This window comes from Mus musculus, chromosome X (genome assembly GCF_000001635.26).
Source record: "Mus musculus strain C57BL/6J chromosome X, GRCm38.p6 C57BL/6J".
In the NCBI taxonomy this organism is placed as follows: domain Eukaryota; kingdom Metazoa; phylum Chordata; class Mammalia; order Rodentia; family Muridae; genus Mus; species Mus musculus.
The window spans coordinates 83,659,999-83,676,665 of NC_000086.7; the positions used below are offsets into that span (position 1 = coordinate 83,659,999).

Below are 16,667 nucleotides of genomic sequence, written 5' to 3' on the forward strand. Positions count from 1 at the left end.
GGAAGGTATCTACCTATATCTAGGCTATAGATTGTACCTCTCCACATCTTTCTCAATGTGATTTCAGTGACTGTGACTGTAAAACATAATTTTGAATATATTCTTGATTTGTGATTATATCATACACTAGAATGCAGTTATTTTCTTAGTGGCTTGAAAGCCATTAACTCTGAATTTGTAGGAAAGCTACATACATGTACACATTATTATTCAGAAGTTCTATTAGAATATTTTATAAAGGTATTCATTCACAGATTTTTAAATTTATTTTCTTCATTAAAGTATATTTATCAGATTGTGGGTATATATGTTTTCTTGATATCAAAAAATACTAATTTTAAATTAAGAACATCCAGTTACCTTTTAGACCGTACGCCAGTTAGGTAATTTTGCTGATGCCATTTCCTCATCCTACTCTTTCTCATCCTGATATTTTGCTATGAGAAAAGATTCTATGCCTCAGTACAGGGGAATGCCAGGGCCAGGAAGTGAGAGTGGGTGGGTTGGGGAGCAGGGAGCGAGCGGGGACGGTATAAGGGACTTTCAGATAGCATTTGAAATGTAAATGAAGAAATTATCTAATAATAGAAAAGAAAAGCAGAATAATAAAAACAGAAAAACAATGGAAAAAATGAAAAAAGATATAATGCACATTAAATAGTTGGCAAATTAATTGACACTAAGTGGTCAAGAAATAACAACAGCTGTTGTTATTGCTAGTATATACATAGTAGCTGTTATTTTATTGTTGTTTAATATTGTCATAGCATCAGATTATGTTTTATTCCTAAATCCTCATTGAACTATATGTAAGCACAAGTATTTTTAAAACTAGCTATTTATTGATAGCATTAGAATAATAGATATGTAAAATGTTTTATGATAGATTAATTTCTCATGAATCATTTCTACAATCATTTTTATACTTCAATTAAACCCTGGTTTTCATGTTCCACATTAAACAGAAGGAAACAGAAACAGAAGGAAATGGTTCAAGAATATCTCCAGATACAAATTGTGTTTCCTACAAATTGCGCTTCTGTCCTTGACTAAAGATTATACTTGTTTTTCCATCCAAAATCCTTTAGGTCTAAAATAATTGTTCACAGAGGGATAAAAGCTTATGCAATACAGAAAAATTTCATAATGTTTGCATTGACTTAGATCATATAAAATAATTATGACATATTTTTTCAAAAAAACTAAGAATAAACAGTTTCAAAATGTAATAAAACAAGGAAAGTATTTTAACCATGTTAAGTATAGTATATTGTTTCATTTTGAGTTTTGAACTTGGGAACACTGCCAAACTGACCAGTTTTCCTAATGCTTTGTGGTTTGATGATTCTGTTCTCTCTGTGTCTGTATAGGTACTTGAAGATTTGTATTAGTTTGAAAAACCAAGAGATAGCTTTCTAAAGTATACTTAGTTTTAGGTACACCTTCTAAAGGCATTTCAAAAGCATATAACTTTTAAATTTTGTCCCTAAATGCAATTCTGCAAACACCAGTAAAGCATAAAATAATTTTAAATATCTAAACAATTTGCATAAATGGTAAAATATAGTTTTGTTATTGAAATAATAATTCTTTTATAAGTTCATCATTTACAGATAATTCTTATAATATAAGATGTGTAGTTCTTTAAAATTTTTAATCAGTTCTTGGTTAAGTTGAAAACTATATCCACAAAAAAGAACTGACTTAAATTAATACCTATTCCTTTCAGTTTTATAGGTTCTTTTTTTTCTACATTAATACTGTGACCCCTAAAATCTGGCCATTTGGATAATACAGTAACTTCAGGGCTAGGTGAAAGTTTTAAAGCTGTATCTATACAAACTTCTTAATAATTATAACATAATTTATGTTTCTTATACTAGGTTAAACATCATATCAGTGTTTAAAAAACTTGACATATTGTTTATTTACTACTTAGCATTACAGTCAATCAAGGTTTCTATTATGCCCTGCAATTTTAGTTAGGAAAGCAAATGTGAGTTCAGACTTACCAGTTTATGCATTTTGTATTTTGTAGCTACCATGTTCCTATGGATTGTATTACTATTAGCATGTGGAAGCACAAAATGAACCCAGTTGTTTGTTTTTTACCTCATGCTAAGTACAAATTCAAATTCTCTTCATCTTCATTTAACTGATTGTTTCAAAAAAATGACTCTGTATTGTTTTACATTTCTTCAGTGTGTAATCAATTTTGGCATAAGTAGTTGACTCACTTAGGAATCTTGTCTCAGCAATGAAGGTCATGGTCAGTACCCATAATCATTCATGTTAAACTACAGATGACAGTAGTTGTTGCTGTGATAGCTTCATAGGTATTGTATTTGTTTCCTCTGTATAAGGGACTGACAAAAGAAGGCTATTTTTATAAGTAAAAAGTACCCAGTTTCACTCCCCAAAACAAAGCATAAGTACAAGAATGGCTACTTATATAGGAGCCCTCAAAGGCAAGACAACTTCTATAAGGTTTGGAACTTGATGTATTGTCCCCTTTCCTCTCAAAATAATCTCCACAGTAAGTGTCAAATCAAAATTAAAGACGGCAGTTTATATAAAAGCACCCAAGAGCCAAGGCTTATTTTTATGCTTCACTCTATCAGGTATTTGTCTATAACTCATACTTTTGGGTGAAACATGTTTCAGGATTTTTCTTCAAGTTTTTGAAATACAGGAACCTACTTTTCATTCACTTGATTTTAAAAGAAATATGTAGACATTCTATATATTTAGGTTTTTGTTATTATTTCACTTGGTTAACAGCACAAAGGTTATTTCAGGAGAGCATCCCTGTCATTATATATCAATTGTATAACAGCAGAATCTACCAAGATATTCCATGTTTAGAAGCAATTATTTTGTGTTGTAAATTACTTTGCCTATAATATAGGTGGAGGCAAGTCACTTCCATGCAGCACACTCCAGACTCTATAGCAGACTCCCTTTGCACAGTATATATCCACTTCAACTCTTTGATTTTTCTTATGTGCCTTTTGAACAGAATAGTGATGAAAGTTTTTTTTGGGGGGTGGGGGTGGGGAGTGGGGGTGGGGCAGGGTTTCTCTGTGTAGCCCTGGCTGTCCTGGAACTCACTCTGTAGACCAGGCTGGCCTCGGACTCAGAAATCCACCTGCCTCTGCTTCCCAAGTACTGGGATTAAAGGCATGCACCACCACTGCCTGGCTTGATTAAGGTTTATGAGGTCAGTTTGTGATAAACTTCTCCCAGCCACTTCACAGACGACTAGATTCTCTCTTTAAAGTTATGAGTACTTAAAACCAATTTTTTTTTTAGCTTTAGTGTCCTAACAGATAGTCTAAGAAAACGGTTTGACATCTTGCATAATATCAGTCTATTTAAATTGGATAGAGCATGTTTTTCTTATAATATTTCATATTTAAATTGTTGTCTTATATATTAAATAGTTGGTAAAAGTGGTAAACTGTTGGGATCTTCAGATATGTCTTCAACGATTTTTTTAAATTATTTTCATATATCCTTATACATAAGTACCTGATAATTATTTTAAATGTTTTAGAAATATCTCATTATTTGTGACATCTTCAAAGACATTGCAAAGTGTGCATATATAATTCTAGTAATTTACAAGTAAATACACACATATCACACTTGTCATACACACACACACACACACACAGATATATATATATATATATATATATATATATATATATATATATATATATATGAGAAAATAACTAATGAATGCCATTTCACAGCATTTAACATTCAACAAAAATATGATGCACTGCCTCACTCTTTCAGGTGATAGAGACAACCTTTAACAAAATGTTAACTTGGTGTGTATTTCAACAGTCATTTGGGAATTTGTGTGTGTGTCATCATGAGGAAGTTAAAATACAGGTTCACTCTTTTATATGTTTACTTTTCATGATAATAAAAGTAGATATTTCTCACATTTTAAATATTTCATTCCATCTCTCATTTAATATAATGAAATAGTTTCAAAACCACTAATTGTATACCACCAATTTTATTTTATTTTTCAGCATTTGGAAGCTCCCAGAGACAAGTCACTTGACAGTTCATTGATGGAGACGGAAGTAAATCTGGATAGTTACCAAACTGCTTTAGAAGAAGTACTTTCATGGCTTCTTTCTGCCGAGGATACATTGCGAGCACAAGGAGAGATTTCAAATGATGTTGAAGAAGTGAAAGAACAGTTTCATGCTCATGAGGTAAAAGAAAACACTGACTTCTGAAGCTAAAGCACATGATTTACAAGGAGAAGTCATTTTTGTCAGTTATTCTGAAAAAAAAGTAAGACAAGTGCAAATATGTTTGTGGGTTAATTTTGAGATGTTAACAAATGACATTTTTACAAATGATATTTGTAGTTCTGTTTTGAAGAACAAGTTTCTGAGGTATTGCTAGTGGCTTTGCAATGACTCCTAGAAGAATAAAAGTACAACATTTTCCTTGTGTCGGGGAAAAACTGGTCCCTCATTCTGAAGTCCATTCCAGAGCACCTAAATATCATCATGCATAACAACTCGAAGGTACACCATGAGTACTTGTGTGGTAACACCTTGAAGGATCCTCAGCGGGAGAGATTTCCTCAGATTAAACATTTGCTCAGATTATTCCTCTTTCCTCCCCCTACTTGAGATAGATCTTTTATGTATCTCTGGAAGGCCTGATACAGACTCTGTATCCGAAGCTGACCCTGGGTTGGACTGTGATAATAAGCATGTGTTGCTATTTCCTGCTTATATAGCCTTTCTGCAGGTCTTCCTATGAGCTGTTTATTAAATATTCCGCCCTAAAGTGCTCCAACTAGCATATTCGACCTCACAAATTGTTCAAAGATGATGGTTTTCTCTAATTCCTGTTTAAAATGATACATAATTCCATGATATAAAAATTAAGATATGCTTAAGAAGAATATATATTTAAATCAGACAAAAGTTTAGAATTGCAACTAATAAAATTCAAACTCCCAATGATTTCCTCAATTGTTGACTACAATCATTAATTTCTTCTTGTCAGGGATTCATGATGGATCTGACATCTCATCAAGGACTTGTTGGTAATGTTCTACAGTTAGGAAGTCAACTAGTTGGAAAAGGGAAATTATCAGAAGATGAAGAAGCTGAAGTGCAAGAACAAATGAATCTCCTAAATTCAAGATGGGAATGTCTCAGGGTAGCTAGCATGGAAAAACAAAGCAAGTAAGTTTTGTATGTATTTGTGTGTGTGCAACACATGCTCCTGTGTGTGTAGGATTGTGTGCGTGTGTGTCTGTGCATGCATGAGTGCACATTCAACATAGTAAAATACATACTAGGCAAGTACTTTACTATTGAGCAAAATCTCTGCATTTTTGTGACAGGATAGATCTGAGTAAATTTCCCAATCTATCCTTGGACTTGTAATGAAGCCCAATTTGAACTTGAAATTACAGTCTTCAGCTTCAAACTCGAACGTAGCTAGGGTTATAAGTGGGAACCTCTATTCACTGCTTCAAGTGAACCCTTGTTTGTTTATAATTAATTACAGTTTTAGTATGACATGCCCTAAATTTTAGTCAATTAGTAAATGAAAGAAAGAAAGAAAGAAAGAAAGAAAGAAAGAAAGAAAGAAAGAAGGGAGGGAGGGAGGGAGGGAGGGAGGGAGGGAGGGAGGGAGGGAGGGAGGGAGGGAAAGGAAAGGACATGACTGCTCTCATATATGGTGGACGGGGAGTTTATTGTGGATAAAGGGGAGAGCTTTGCCAGAAGCAGAGACAGTTGGGAAAGTTTAGAGTAGACATGATGAAACTGAGTTGTGAGGAAAGGGTAGGGGAAGGGAGGGAAGGGAACGGGGTGTAGCAGTCAGGAGACCCAGGGGTACAAAGAAAGCAGGTAACCAAAATGTCTGGATTCTAGAGAGAAGAGCAGCTCAGCCCTGTGGGTTAGAGAGTTCAGAAAAAGGGGAGGGGTATGCCATCCAGGAGGACCTTGTAAAATGTAGCAACTGAGGGATGCAGGGATAACCTGGTGAGTAGAATCCAATTTGACATGTTTAGATAGGTACCTCAGACATTTGTCCCAGATTTGAAAGCTAAGAATTGGAAAGCCAGGACACGGGGTGATGATGAGCAGCAAACTGGCATTCCATCATTGAAAAATGTATTTCTATGTGGTGACTTATGTTTATTTTATGTATATTAGTGTTTGTATGAGTTTATATGCACAGGGTATTTATTTGATGTTTGTGGAAGGCAGCAGGGGGTGATAGAACCATTAGAACTAGTAGAGAACTGGAGTTACATATATGGCTGTGGCTGCTATGGGAGCCCTGGGAACTGAGCCCTACCTGTCCACGAGAGTACCAGCAATTACTTCTAAACATTGAGCCATTAGGAACTTCAGCTTGTTGAATATGTAGTTGCATATGTAGCAAAGGATGGCCTAGTCAGCCATCAATGGGAGGAGAGGCCCTTGGTCTTGTGAAGATCATATGCCCCAGTACAGGGGAATGCCAGGGCCAGGTTGAGGGAATGGGTGGGTTGGTGAGCAGGGTCAGGGGAGGGTATAGGGGACTTTCAGAGAGGAAGCTAGGAAAGGGGATAGCATTTGAAATGTAAATGAAGAAAATATCTAATTTAAAAAAAAGGACCTTCAAGCCTTCAAGGAACAACAACAAGAAACAACAACAACAAGAAACAGACCTGTTTCAGTTTCCTTGTTATTATTTTGATTTTCTGGAATGTTATGGAAAATTTTCATATCAATTACATGACTATTTACACTATAGCAACTGAAGTAGAAATGCTAGGTAGGGAGTTTGGTATCTACAGATCCAAGCTTCTGAGAATTGTCAAAATTTTGTCCCAACTAATATTGTATTGCTTTCTATGAATGTTAGATTGTGAATGTAGCAGTCATAGAAACATAGAAAATCTCATGTGCATAAAATCCTTCATAGTAATGGATGACCAAAAAATTCTCTTCTGAAGGAGAAATAAGTGGTCAAAGTATTACTCGTCTCTTTATCAATATACTCATGGGGAAAAGTTTCTCAATTGTATATGAAAATACTTACTCAAAGAGTGACTATTAATCAGTTTAAGAATTTATATTGACTTATTGAAAGAGATTTTGAGACATTTCTGAAAATGGCCTGTTTCTCACAAAGGTAACAAACAGATTTCCTCATTCTGGATGTGTTGCTTTGATTTATAATGTTAGGTGTGTGTATCCATGTAGAGCCTAGCAAGACAAGATAGATTTATTTTTAAATGAAAAGAAATGAAGTACTAACTGTGGATTTGAATATATTAAGCCAAAGAAAATATGAAAGTGCCTTAAGTTTACTTAGCTATTATTTATGAAGATTTAATGCTTTAAAATAGGACCAAGAAACTCATTAGCTATGCTGGGAGGATTGTTGTGCCAGTACTAAATTATAGTGCAGCAACAAGGAGAGAGAGAACACATTTTTAAGCTCACATTTTTTGAAAGCAAAGTAAGGCATAAATTATAAAAGAGGATTTTCACAACTATATCTATACTTCACACCAGAATATACTAGTACATATACATTTACATGATTTCCCTGTTATTATCATTGTAATTATTTTAACTATCCCTAGAAGTGAAAATTATAGTGTCTTATTTTAATTATTGAGCCAGATTTCCATAAATCTCTACAGGAAAAATATTTTTATTGCACATATTTGTCATCATCAATCAGAAGATACAGAGCTGTCACATGTTAGTCAGATGTCCACAGTTTTAAGGTAGGGATTCTATTTGCAACTTTACCATGCTAATCTCAAAATAGATTCCCTTAAAACAAAAACAAAATCAAAACCTCTCCTATTTACTACAGGCCCAATGAATTCACGTATTTTTCTATTATGTACTCTTTCTTCATTTTTCTTTTTTGCAAGTAGAAAATAATGTGATATATACTATTCACTATTCACTATTAATTAATAAATTTGAGACTGACTTGCATAAAAATATAAATTCAACCAGAAATTAAAATTCCATGTACTTTATTTTTTAAAATTTTCTTTTAAATTTTTTTTACACTCCAGATTTTATCTCCCCCATCCTGTCCACCCTCTAACTGTTATATATCCCATACATTTTCCCACCCTGTCTCCATGTGGATGTCCCCAGCCCCTACCACTCCCACCCCACCTGACCTCTAAACTCCCTGGGGCCTCCAGTTTCTTGAAGGTTAGGTACATCACCTCTGATTGAACACAGATCTGGCAGTCCTCTGCTGTATATGTGTTGGGGGCCTCATGAGGCCTTCAACACATATACAGCAAAGCTGGTGTGTGCTGCATGATTGGTGGTCCAGTATTTGAGAGATATTGGGGGTCCAGATTAATTGAGACTGCTGGTCCTCATACAGGATTACCCTTCTCAGCTTCTTTCAGCCTTTCCTAATTCAACAACAGTGGTCAGCTACTTCTGCCCATTGATTGAGTACAAATATCTGCACCTAACTCTTTCAGCTGCTTGTTGGGTCTTTTGGAGAGCAGTCATGATAGGTCCCTTTTTGTGAGCACTACATAGCCTCAGTAACAGTGTCAGGCCTTGGGACCTCCCTTTAAGCTGGGTCCCACTTTGGGCCTGTAGCTGGACCTTCTTTTCCTCAGGCTCCTTTCCATTTCCATCCCTGTAATTCTTTCAGGCAAGAACAATTATGGGTCAGAAATGTGACTGTGAAATGGCAACCTATCCCTAACTTGATACCCTGAGTTTCTGCTGGAGGTGGGCTCTATATTCCCTTCCCCTACAGTTGGGCATTTCATATAAGATTTCTCCCTTTGAGTCCTAAGAGTCTCTCATTTCCCAGGTCTCTGGTGCATTCTGGAGGGTCTCCACAACCTTCTACCTCCTGACGTTGCCTGTCTCCATTCTTTCTGTTGGCCCTCAGGGCTTCAGTCTCCGCCCCCCCCAACTACCATCATGTTCCCCTCTCCAACCTCCCCATCCCCTTTCACTTAGGGGTCCCTCCTCCCCGCTTGAGGTTGCTTTCTTCTCTCTCCCAAATAGAACTGAGGCATCCTCACTTGGACACTTCAGCTTATTGACGTTTTTGAGTTCTGTTTTCTGTAATATATATATTAGGCTAAAACCTACCTATATATATTAGGCTAAAACCCACTTATTCGTGAGTACATACCTTGCATGTCCTTTTGGTTCTGCATTACCTCACTTAGGATGATATTTTCTAGTTCCATTCATTTGCCTGCAAAAGTCATGTTTTCTTTGTTCTTAGTTGTTGAGTAGTATTCTATTATGTAATAAACCACATTTTCTGTATATATTCTTATGTCTTAGGACTTCTGGATTGTTTCTAGCTTCTGGGTGTCACAAATAAGGCCACTATGAACATAGTGGAACACATGCCCCTGTATCATGGCGGCACATTTTTGCGTATATTACCAAGAGTGGTATTGCTGGGTCTTTTCAATTTTCCTAGTATGCTCCAGATTGATTTCCAGAGTGGTTGTACCAGTTTGCAATCCTACCAAAAATGGAGTAGTGTTCCTCTTTCTCCAATTCCATTTATTTTAATATATCATTTTCCTAAATGTTTATCTCCACTTCACTGGATCATTTGAAAACTAAACTGACAATATAACTACCTAGCTACAATTAGGAATAACAGTAGCAGAAGGAAAACCAACAAAAATGACAACAACAACAACAACAGCAACACCCTACTGTCTCATTTTTAGAGAATGTTTTGGGGCTTTTTTATGGCTCAACATTGAGGATGATTATTAAAAACTGGGAAGTGCAGTATTTTTAGGAACAATAGGTTTTATAGAACATTTTATAGTTTTAAAAATGAAACATTACTATGGAACCAATTATAGCATATAACAATTTCTTGCAATAATATTGCATTTCTTTTGGCAAACAAATATAAATACATGAATGTTTCTAAGTAAGTATATCTCCCATGTCCCTTTCTATCTTCATTTACAAATATTAACTAACAATCTTGAGGTGCTTCATTTCCCCCAATGGAATTAAACATAATAAAGAACCTCAAATTATCACGGGAGGTAGGAAACTGTAGTTATCATGAACCTTGCTGTATTCTACAGTAGCTGATATCCAATAAATAAAGATCATGATGAAAATACCTACTAAGACTATATACAAAGTTATTACAAAGGGCTAAGCTAAGGAATCATTGAATGGTTAAACTATGTTTGTATGTTTGTCATCTAAGGAAGACTTTAATAGTTGATCCCTTGAGCTTGAGATTTAAATAAGAAGGGATGAGGAATTAGAGAACATGACCAGTGGCAGCAGCTAAAACAAGAGTCCTAAAATAGGGACAGTGTGACCCATTGGACGACCCAAAAGGCTCATAGGACTGGAGAGTTTGGAGATGATTCCAATTCAGTCCATCACATAGACTAAATTCATTTTTATGCTACAAAAAGGCTTTATGTAAGGAAAAGACAGGACAAAGCAGGGCATATATATATACATATGCCAATAAAAGGATCACAGACAAGGAAGGAATTAGTGTATCCATATACTCTTCTATTTTACTCATGCACTTACATTATATACAATTGTTTAGTTCCATTTTATGTTCTTTAATAGTAAGGTTGTTTTTGCTTTGGACTTATTATGAGTTACTTTTCAAATTCAGATATATTATCCTTCTACAGTTTGTATCTAGGAGAAAGTATTTCATAAACCATTGATAATTACTGCCAGCCTCAAGAAGAAAAAAATGAAAAATGGAGACAACAACTTGCTCTCATATTTACTTTACTTAAATTTGAATCCACTTTATCTAAAGGATAAGCTTTCTCTTTGATGCTTATTTATTTGATTTGGAGAAATATACTTCGCTTCCATGTTACTTACTTTCCTGAATTATGTAAGAGTCACAGAGCCTTTACATATATATCTTTAAAACACATTGGTTGTGATGTGGTATTTAAAAAGTACTCTTTGAAGCAAAACTACTACAAAGCATAATGAACAATGATAGTCATAAATAAGAGAACTTACATGAGGCTAATTATTTCCTAACTGCACAATATTAGTTTAATATATAATTGTTATTGGTTACTACATAGTTACCCAATTTTAACTGATTTTTTAAAAATATATTGGAATGTCTTTTTATGAGGGCTGGGGAACATGACCAGAGTAATCTGCATAATATTTGAAATTTTGTTTATTCAATTAGAACATTGAAAAATATACTTATCAAGAAATAGCAGTCAATAAATACAAATAATTATCTCCACATTCTGTTTCCTTTTTTATCAATATCATTTGATACTTTCTTTCATGATTCCTTACCTCTACAAATCTCAACTTCTGTGGCCATAAATTGACTCTGTGAAGCTGACACAGACATCTGTTAAGACATGTATGGTCATAAAGATTTGATTATCACTAGGCTGATATTTTTCCAGTTTAAGACTCTGACACTACTTTTGGGGATCCAAATGAGAAAATAAAGCACCTCTGCTTTCAAAATGAAATAAGATAGTGCATGCTGATATTCTTGAGCTAGAAATCTGATAAAATAAGCTAAATGGTATTTTTTTTTTATTGTTCGGATTTTCTAACATAATTCTCTAAGGATGGTAGGAGGTGAGAGAAGAGAAAAAGAAAAGGATGAAGCTTCCAGCTGTGGAAGCACAAGGGGACAACAGGCATGGGGACAACAGAAGATTTCTCTCCTACATGAATAAACTAATTAATTTGAATGGAAAAAAATGCAACCTGTAGAGAGCAGAAGAGATTTACTGACATTTCCATGAGGACTAAAAAAGATAAGCACAGCAAGATCCATCAACTTCTCAGATAATTGTGGTTATGACATGCAGAGGGAAACTAAAACCTTTGTGAGAGTTAAGGGAAAAATGAAAGCAAATCAGTAAGGAGGAAGCTATGTTATGGTTTACATAATCAGCAGGAGGATAGATGTGAATAGTGTCTTGGATTAAATACAAGATATAACATGAAAAATCATTATGAATTACCATCAACACTTTGACTGGAGAGAAAAATATCTTCACAAATACGATCTCTTTCTCCACCCCAAATATTTCCTGTTTCAATTGTGAATTAGATACAATATGAAGTAGGGGATAGAGAAAATGTGATTATGAACAAATAAGTGTAGCATTTTCTCACAAATTAAGAAAGTAAATAACATATTGAATGTTTAATGGAATTATGTAGACACTTGTGATTTTTGAACTGAATTTGAACTGAAATTCCAAGCAGTGCACATCATATCATGCATGATGCCAAATTCCTGGTTTTAATTTTACATTGCAGTTTGATATAATATTGCCTTTATTATTTCACCCCATGATGCTGATATGATGTCTGTACATTTCGAGGTAGTCCTAGAACTAGAATCATATGAGTCACCTGATAACTTGCTGGAAAGTGCAGAAGTTTTTTGTCCTAAGTCTCATCTGTAGAATCAGAATCTCCAGTTTAACAAGATCCCAGGTCATTTCTAAACATACTCCAGAATCAATGATCTACTTCAAATAATTTGAAAAGTATGTCCATACTCCTCTGTCAATATGTGAATTAATTATACCTTCTGTCTCCATTTTATAACAATTAGAGTAGAACAAATATTTTAAGTTCCTTTAAAATTTAAAAATTATGTTGCTAATGTTTCATTCAGGCCTCAAATGTTAATGTCTTCTTCTACAGGCGATTATTGAAATTGAAAGATTCCAAAAGAGCAACAGTATATAATAGAGACATTATATGACTTCTGAAAACTTATTGGTTGGATTATAAACTTCAGCCTTTAACACAATTTATGTGAAATGAGGTCAAGTGCATGTGGCCATGGTGGTTTTTTCTATCAATAATGAAAATAATATAAATCAATCAAGCAAAATGTGGGCACCCATTATACTACTACACAGTATGCCACTCTATAGTTTAATTATAAACAGAAAATATGAATCTCTAGAATATATATAAATTAGAGCATACCATTTTTGGAAGAATTCTTTCATCTGAAGATAAATAACACTAATTAGAAAATTAAGTTTATTCATGCATCCATCCATCCATATGACATTTGTTATCTACTATATACCCAGCACTGATTTAGTTATGAAGAAAACAGCTTTCTCTTATGAATAGAAAGCCTTATACTTTCATAGGATAAAGAAGAAAAAAAGGAATGGAATATATTCAGAGAGTGAAACATACTTCTTATTTCAAAACAGAGGGCACCTTCCAGATAGATCATTAATTACAAATGTTAAACAAAGATGTAGGGAACAATCTATGAAGATATCTCAGTCACAGGCACAAGGATAAATGTCATAAGGAAGAAGTTAATTAATTTAATAAATAAATTACTGTAATTCGAGTTAAATTAAAGTCATAGATATGGCAAACATACCTTACCACATGGATAGTCCCCAATATTCCTTATACTGTTGAAGCATCTATCTAATGCCTTCTTGCCTAGACCATCTGACAGACCTTAGATGAATAAGGAATTACAAATGAGTAGCCAATACAGAAGTGGATGCTCACAATCATCTATTGGAACACAGGGTACCCAGTGAAGGAGCTAGAGATAGTACCAAAGGAGCTAAAGGGGTCTGCAACCCTATAGGTGGAACAACAATATGAACTAACCAGTACCCCCAAGCTGTGTGGCTAGTTGCATATGTAACAGAGGATGGCCTAGTCAGCCATCAATGGGAGGAGAGGCCCTTGGTCTTGCGAAGATCATATGTCCCAGTACAGGGGAATGCCAGGGCCAGGAAATGGAAGAGGTTAGGTTTGGGATCAGGGCAGGGGAAGGGTATAGCATACTTTGGGGATAACATTTGAAATGTAAATGAAGAAAATATCTAATAAAAAATAAATGAATAGCCTACACTTTCTTTGCATAGCTGAGCAGTTAACTATCTTATGTCCATTTGTCCATTTTGGACAGTATTTTGTCTTTAGATAAAGTTAGGTCATTTTTTACACAATGGCTAGCTTTCCACAATCAAAGCAATTCCACATGGAGGTATTGATGTTCATCTTCTTTGAAGTGGAATGGGGTTTACTTTCAGAAGCAGAAATTTCTTGTAATCAAATGGAAGGAGTTACAGAGACACAGTTTGGAGCTGAGACGAGAGGATGGACCATCTAGAGAATGCCCTATCCGGGGATCCATCCCATAATCAGCCTTCAAATGCTGACACCATTGCATACACTAGCAAGATTTTGCTGAAAAGGACCCAGATAGAACTGTCTCTTTTGAGACTATGCAGGGGCCTAGCAAACACAGAAGTGGATGCTCACAGTCAGCTATTGGATGGACCACAGGGCCCCCAATGGAGGAGCTAGAGAAAGTAACCAAGGAGCTGGGGGGATCTGCAACCCTATAGATGGAACAACAATATGAACTACCCAGTACCACCCAGAGCTTGTGTCTAGCTGCATATGTAGCAGAAAATGGCCTAGTCGGCCATCAGTGGAAAGAGAGGCCCACTGGTCCTGCAAACTTTATCTGCCTCAGTACAGGGGAATGCCAGGACCAAGAAGTGGGAGTAGGTGGGGGATCGGGTGGGGGACTTTTGGGATAGCATTGGAAATGTAAATGGAATAAATACCTAATTTAAAAAATAAATAAATAAACAATTAAAAAAAAAACAACAGAGAAAATCCTTCTAATCCTTAAAAAAAATAATCTTAAATACCACATTCTGTGAATCTCTGACACTTTTGAGGGCCTGTTAGGATCCCTAGGGGCCCAAACGTTGAGAATGTGACCCCCAGAAACACAGCTTGACAATAAATTGCTGCAATGGCAAGAGATTTTTATTTCGATGCACATGGGGTTGCGCAGCCTCACAGGGAGAGTCAACCTCAATTGCTAACAGTACAGTTTTTTTTTAATACTCTTTTTCGGGGGTGACACAACTTTATTATTGTTGGCTAGCAAAGTAACAGTTATGTACTTTTACTTTTGGTGGTCAGCTACCTGTCAGAAACTTTGTCATCAAGGTTGGATTATCTTAGAATATAAACTGGGGCCGGGGCCCCAGGGACTGTTATTATTGTTATGGCTAATTCTTGAGAACAGCTAGTCTTGCTCTGGCAGTTGTGGTCATTTTGACCTTTAGTCAGTCCCCTCAGGGGTGGGGGGGAAGAGGCTGTGCAGTCTTGAGCTTGTTTACACTGGCAGGGAAAGGCTTGTTTATATTAGCAGGGAGAGGGCAAGAGGCAGGGGGAAGGGAAAACATCCTGCAAACTGAGAATTCCTCAAACAGCAGGGGGAAGGGAAAGGCTTCTACAAACAGCTTTGACTTCCATTTAGACAGGTTAAAACTATAGTTCTTCAGACCATCTATCTATTATATAAACAAACAAAAACTGCTTGTCTCAAGCTGTCTATTATCGTACACCCTAGGATATATACTTCTGTGATAATCCAAACTAGTATCTAACATGATTATGAGTTTAATTGTCTGACTGCTAAGTTGCATTACTTAATTATCATAAAAGTTTGTAATAACATATATTAAAAGACTGGGATTAAACCTTGTATTTTTAAATTGTTTGCATAGGCACAAATGCCAATCTAAGAGTAACAAAATTAATCTTAAAGTGATAGTTTAAGTAGAAATCAAAAATCTTGCCACATTAAACATATAAAGGTAGGAAGAGAGAAGAATATTCAGCCATATTTAGACACACACTTGTGTATATGTTGAAGAATCAGGTGCAATCCCACAAATATGCAAATTAAAAGAGAAAAATGATTCATGGTGTTTACTGTATAGACTAAATCATATGAACATAAAGCAACAGTAACATGATGTACATTAATTTGGTTACCAGAGAGTTTCTACTTTACTTTAAAATTGTATCATTGTTATTGTTATTATTGATAGTGTTTGTGTGCATGTCTGCATACATTAATGTGTCTGTGTGCAATCCTGCCACCTGCACATGTGTAGATGGAACTGTATATAGCAGCATGGATATTGAGATTAGTGAACAACCTTATTGAGTTGCTTTTATTTCTCTTTTTTTTTGTCCATGAAAGTATATTAATATCTTAATAAATTAATTCTGAGAGAAATCAATGTATTAATATCTTAATAAATTAGTTCTGAGAGAAATCTATCAGTGGAATTGTAGGGAGGAGGGGAACTGCTTAATTCTGACTTTAAATTACTACATACATTTGGGCATAGTCAGAGGCAAATCTGGGAGGAGGATAAAAAGAATTAAAACTCTTAAAATTACAGTATTTTTCCTTAAGTAATGAGATTTTTTTCCATGACACATGGAAGTGGCAAGATGATTGCCTGTTTAAATACTGTGAAATAATATGGCTCAGATGTTTTCACCTTTGATAATATAGTTGCAGGCTAGGACTATATAAATTATACTTATTTTGGAACCATCCTCCAGATCTAGATTCAAATTAGACAAGGATGGGATATTTTTTTCATGTAATATATCTTTTATATTAATTAATCAATTAATTAATTAACATCCCAAATGCTGCCCCTTTTCTGGTCCCCCTTCAAGGAGTTCCTCCCCCATATTCCCTTCCATTACGCTCTGAGAGGGTGGGCCCCCTTGGCTATTCCTTGACAGATGTGTATCAAGTCT

At 35.2% G+C, this 16,667-nt stretch overlaps 1 protein-coding gene across 10 annotated transcripts in view; it reads left to right on the forward strand.

Moving 5' to 3' along the window:
- Positions 1-16,667, forward strand: part of Dmd (dystrophin, muscular dystrophy) — a 2,390,387-nt gene that overhangs the window by 845,335 nt on the left and 1,528,385 nt on the right. For all 10 annotated transcript variants that reach the window (XM_006527768.3, XM_017318379.2, XM_017318378.1 and 7 more), the window contains 2 exons: positions 4,050-4,238; positions 5,050-5,231. In XM_006527768.3, the coding sequence (XP_006527831.1) occupies positions 4,050-4,238; positions 5,050-5,231 (371 nt within the window). The remainder of the gene's footprint in view (positions 1-4,049; positions 4,239-5,049; positions 5,232-16,667) is intronic.